Genomic DNA, 4955 nt, shown 5'->3' on the forward strand with positions numbered 1-4955 from the left:
AAAAGTGAACCATGACAAATTACTACAAGAACATTGTCAAAGTTAAAAGAAAATCACATGTCCTAACAAAAAAGAAAGAATAATATGAAATGATTATTTCATCGAAAAAATATGTTGTAAACATTTTATTTTATACTAAAAAATTTGAGAATGCAAAAGAGGAAATGAAAAGAGAAGATGAAGCAATACCAACACGAAAAGTTAGAAAAATGCTGCAACATTTGAATATTGTGGAAACATTGGTTGTTTGTTTTAATTGAAATTGTTTTTTTCCTACACATGCAACCATTGGACTTTGTTTATGTTTTTTTGGGTGTTAATTTATTAATTTTTGTCAAGGTTTCTAGAATTGAACCTATATATCTATGATTTCGTTTTCCAAAAAATTCGTGTAGTGAAAGATCTTGAATTTGAGATTTTTTACATTAAAAATATTCTTTGAAATGAAGATATTTGTGCTTGGATGGCGTTTCAAGATCAACCTCATGAAAGCCTTATATTCCTTGAGGAGGTTTTGCCTCATGAAAACGCTTTTTAATGGAACTTTAGCTTTAGTCGATCTTGACCAAGAAACCATTGGTTTCACTTGGTGGGCAAAGAATGCTCGACTTATCAATTTATTTAGTAAACTATTGGGGGCTCATGTAGCCCATGCCGGATTTATTATATTCTAAGTTGGAGCAATGAAACTATTTGAAGTGGTTCATTTTGTTCGAGAAAAACCATGTACAAATAGGGATTAATTTTACTTCCCCACCTAGCTATTCTAGGTTGGGGGTAGGTCTTGGTGAAGAAGTTATAGACACCTTTCCATAACTTCTATCTAGAGTACTTTACTTAATTTCCTCTGTTGTATTGGACTTTGGCGATATTTATCATGCACTTTTGGGACCTAAACCTCTTAAAGAATCTCGGTGATCGAATCAATTGGGTCACCAATTCATCTGTTTTTGATTAAATAAATTATTAAAATTTATAAAAATAAAGAATATTAAAAATCAGTTCAACCATTTTTTCAGTCTGATTCAACTGGTTCATATCAATTTGTGACTCAATTGGACTAAAGCCTTTCTCCGAATCGATACCCTAACTGATTCCCATCAACTAGTTCGACTAATCAATCCGATACTATGGATTTTGTTGTTTGTTGTTTTTGTGATGTACTACTTTGGAGTTTTAATAGATTGAAAATTTTTCTTTTGAGGGTAAAAGATGCAATTTTATCATTGTATTAATTTATAATTCTAAAATTTTTGAAAAAATTAAATTATAATTTCACATCTTTAGGTCCAAGTTAGTAGATAGATAAAATTTTATTAAATATATCTTACAAGATAGGTAGAAATTTCCAAAAATGTTGACAAACTCTCTTGTTCGGAGCATTTTAATAACTTTGAAGTTATCAACACATATATAGTTAATCATACACACACATGCGCTGGTGTGGTATACCAAGCATGCCATGCACGTACACGTAAAAGAAAGAGAAGGGAAATATTCTAAGTTGATGAGTGGGCCATTAGAGCATCTGGATTACTACGAATGTTCTGGTGCACCATAGCAGATTTACGACTAATTTTTTCTCAAGGAATCATCCTAGTGGGACACCACCATTTCTTCCTTAGTCCCATATAAATACCTTCCCCAATCCCCCCCTTTCTTCCTCACCTTCAAAGTACCTCCCCTAATAATATATACTTCACCTATATTTCATCACTAAAACCAGCTATGGAGTGTGCAGGTAACCCAAGGTATGTATCTCAACCCTAGAAACCCAACAATGTAGTAATTTTGTTGATGCAATGATCGAACAAGGCGGAGATTATGATGGTATTGGTCGGTTCACCCCATTTGAGATGGGTCGGAGAGCCAGTTGTTCTGGTAATAGATAATGGAGAAAGTAAGCTCTCTCATGGAGAGTTATGGAGAAAGATGGAGAAGAGAAGAGAGGAAAAAGTCCCTTCTGCTGTTTCCTTGTCCCCTCTTTTTTTTCCCGTAGGCTTTGGAAATAATGGTCTAATATACTTAGGTTGTCATAGAGTTACGAGGATGTGACCGGAGATTTGATACGTATAATAATTTTATATATGTATAACAAGTTTCAATGATTAATGTTGTAATGCAGGAACAAATGTGCAGCTTGCTATAGACAGTTCAATAGGATGGAACATTTAGTTGAACATATGAGAACTTCGTTTCATTCAGTTCATGAACCTACTTGTGGTGTTTGTAAAAAGCACTGCCGATCCTTTGAATCTCTAAGGGAACATCTAATAGGTAACTAATTCAATTCATTTGTAATATATATATATATATATATGTCACGGATTCTTGAAAACTATATAAATTTGTTAATAAATACAGGTCCATTGCCCAAACAAGAATGCAGGAACGTGTTCAACATCCGAGGCTGCAAGTTTTGTTTAGCCATTCTCGATAGCCCTTATGCTCTTAGGGTTCATCAAGACAGATGCCAGCTCTCTGGAGTGAACCATGTATTAATTCAAGTCAATTTGTCTTTATAAACATACATATATCCGTAGGTAAAAGTATCATAAATGTCTCTATACTAAAAGTTGGATTGCATTTATTCCCTCTACTCAAAAAACGAGCAAATTAGCACTTATACATAAGATCAAAGAGTAAACTAATCCTTCTGTTGAAAATTTCATCCATTTCTACGGTTAAAAAATGATCTCTTTACGTCAGAATGAAGTACATGTGGCACACCATGTAGAATTGTCTAGTTATTTTGTCAGTCACGTCAATTTTGATAGTAGAGTTGGATAAAATTTTAATAGAAAAGACTAGTTTGCTTTTTGATCTAATGCATAGGGACCAATTTACCCCCTTTTCTTTAGTAAAGAAGGACAAAATGTAATTTAACTTTTAGTGCAGGAGACTCCATGATACTTTTATGTATATTTATAATGGAACTTTTTTCCCATGTTGAAATTGATTTAAAATGTGGGTTTTACTTGTAATAGGGGATATCAGCTTACATGGCTAACTTGGGTCTTAGAGATAGCTTAACAATCGACAATGGTTATTCAAGAGGCCCAGAAGTTGTTGCACTTGCATGCAAAACTGTTGGTGGTGGAAGCGATAGGTCATTGGATCTTTGTGCAAGGGTTTGCATCATTGATGAAAAGGAGAATATAATCTTCCATACTTTTGTTAAACCTCCTATTCCAGTCACAAACTATAGGTATGCCCATAGGATAAATCCGAGTAATCCCTAATCTTTTCATGTTCAACATATATTCAAACTTGGTCCGATACTTGCCTTAGTCTGAGTAACATAGGTTCCTTGTTTGAATTACTTTCAGGTACGAAACAACAGGCATTCGACCAGAACATTTAAGGGATGCAATGCCATTGAGACAAGTTCAAAGAAAGGTTCAAGATTTCCTTTGCAATGGAGAACCAACGTGGAAAATTCGATCACCTAAAGGTGGAAAAGCTAGGATTCTTGTAGGGCATGGTCTTGATCATGACCTAGATAAAATGCAAGTCGAATATCCACCAAAATGATAAGGTAAAAGTTTAAGGATGCCATATATATATATATATAACATACATTCAAAAGGAATATATATAAGTCAAACTACAATCTTTTTTCAATACAGCTTGCAGGTTTTGTATTATTCGAACTCTTCGGTTTTCTTAAAGTATTCATGTTCGATATTTGTTTACAGGGATACTGCAAAATATCCTCCCTTGATGAAAACAAGCAAACTTAGCAACTCACTCAAGTACTTAACTCAAGCATATTTGGGGTAAGTATCTATAGATCATCCATTTCTCCCCTATACGATCGGTATCCGATCGATGATCGTTAACGAGAGAGTGATGCATCATGTTGGGTGTGAATTAGGTATGACATTCAAAATGGCATTCAAGATCCTTATGAGGATTGTGTTGCAACAATGAGGCTTTACGTTAGGATGAGGAGACAAGTTCATAGGAGACAAGACTACCCGTTGGCTTCCGACCCTCAAAACCGGAACAACTTCGCGTCGTGGAGGCAAAACGAGCTCGAGAGGATGTCCCCTGAAGAAATGTTGGCAATCTCAAGGTCTGATTACTACTGTTGGTGCTTGGATTCTGCATAAAGACACTGAGAAATGCCACTATTTCATTCTCCTCCCCCCCCCCTCCCCCAATTACTTGTTATAGCAATAAGAAGGATGTAGTTCATTGTTATTTCCCTAGTGTTTATTTGTACTAGTAAACAATTTATTGGATTATATATACATGTATGTATGCTAGTGAAATCATCTAAATAAATGGAATTATAAGAGTATTCATAGAGTAAGTTTAGCTCGGTTGGTTTATAGACTACAGTCCTCTTTCAAAAAAAAAAACCGAAATTCCAAAATAAACATGATAAATACATTAATAGACACATTAAAAGTTTAAATTAACTAACACATTAAAAGTTTAAAATAACTAATAAGAAAGCATACAAACTTAACAAAATTAAACTGAATGAATAATCAAAATATTATGAATTTAACAACTGAAATAACATTCAAATATTAAATTTCGGTTAATTTGAGTGAACTGATTATTTTTTTATAATTATCTGAACTGAATGAAATTTATTCTGTTAAATAATCAACCTATAGATACTGTAAAAACTCCAACAAGAACACAAATTCAACATATATAAAGAGATTATGAAATATGAATCGTCATAACAATATTATTTCAATTCTCTAATAAATTTGCAATTTTCAGCTGCCTGTTTATCTTGGGTTTTTCTCCCAGGATGATGATCAATGTTGGGAAATGTGGACAACTTTTTTCATATGTTTTAGTTGAGAGTTTGATATTTACCATGCATTTGGCACCATCTTCACTCGACACCTACAACTTCAGCTTTGAATCTCATTGGTTTCAAATGGAATCAGATTTCCATAAAAGTTCATCCTCTGATTTTTCTTGGCTTT

At 33.6% G+C, this 4955-nt stretch overlaps 1 protein-coding gene across 1 annotated transcript; it reads left to right on the forward strand.

The window, feature by feature from the left end:
- The first annotated feature begins 2111 nt into the window (after window positions 1–2111).
- On the forward strand, window positions 2112–4182 carry LOC105771836 (RNA exonuclease 4). Its single transcript, XM_052634059.1, is given in 6 exon segments — window positions 2112–2277; window positions 2365–2495; window positions 2988–3208; window positions 3330–3513; window positions 3673–3779; window positions 3878–4182. Coding segments are annotated over 6 exon segments (1047 nt in total). The 3' UTR covers window positions 4116–4182.
- The last annotated feature ends 773 nt before the right edge of the window (window positions 4183–4955 follow it).

Source organism: Gossypium raimondii, chromosome 7 (genome assembly GCF_025698545.1).
Source record: "Gossypium raimondii isolate GPD5lz chromosome 7, ASM2569854v1, whole genome shotgun sequence".
NCBI lineage: Eukaryota > Viridiplantae > Streptophyta > Magnoliopsida > Malvales > Malvaceae > Gossypium > Gossypium raimondii.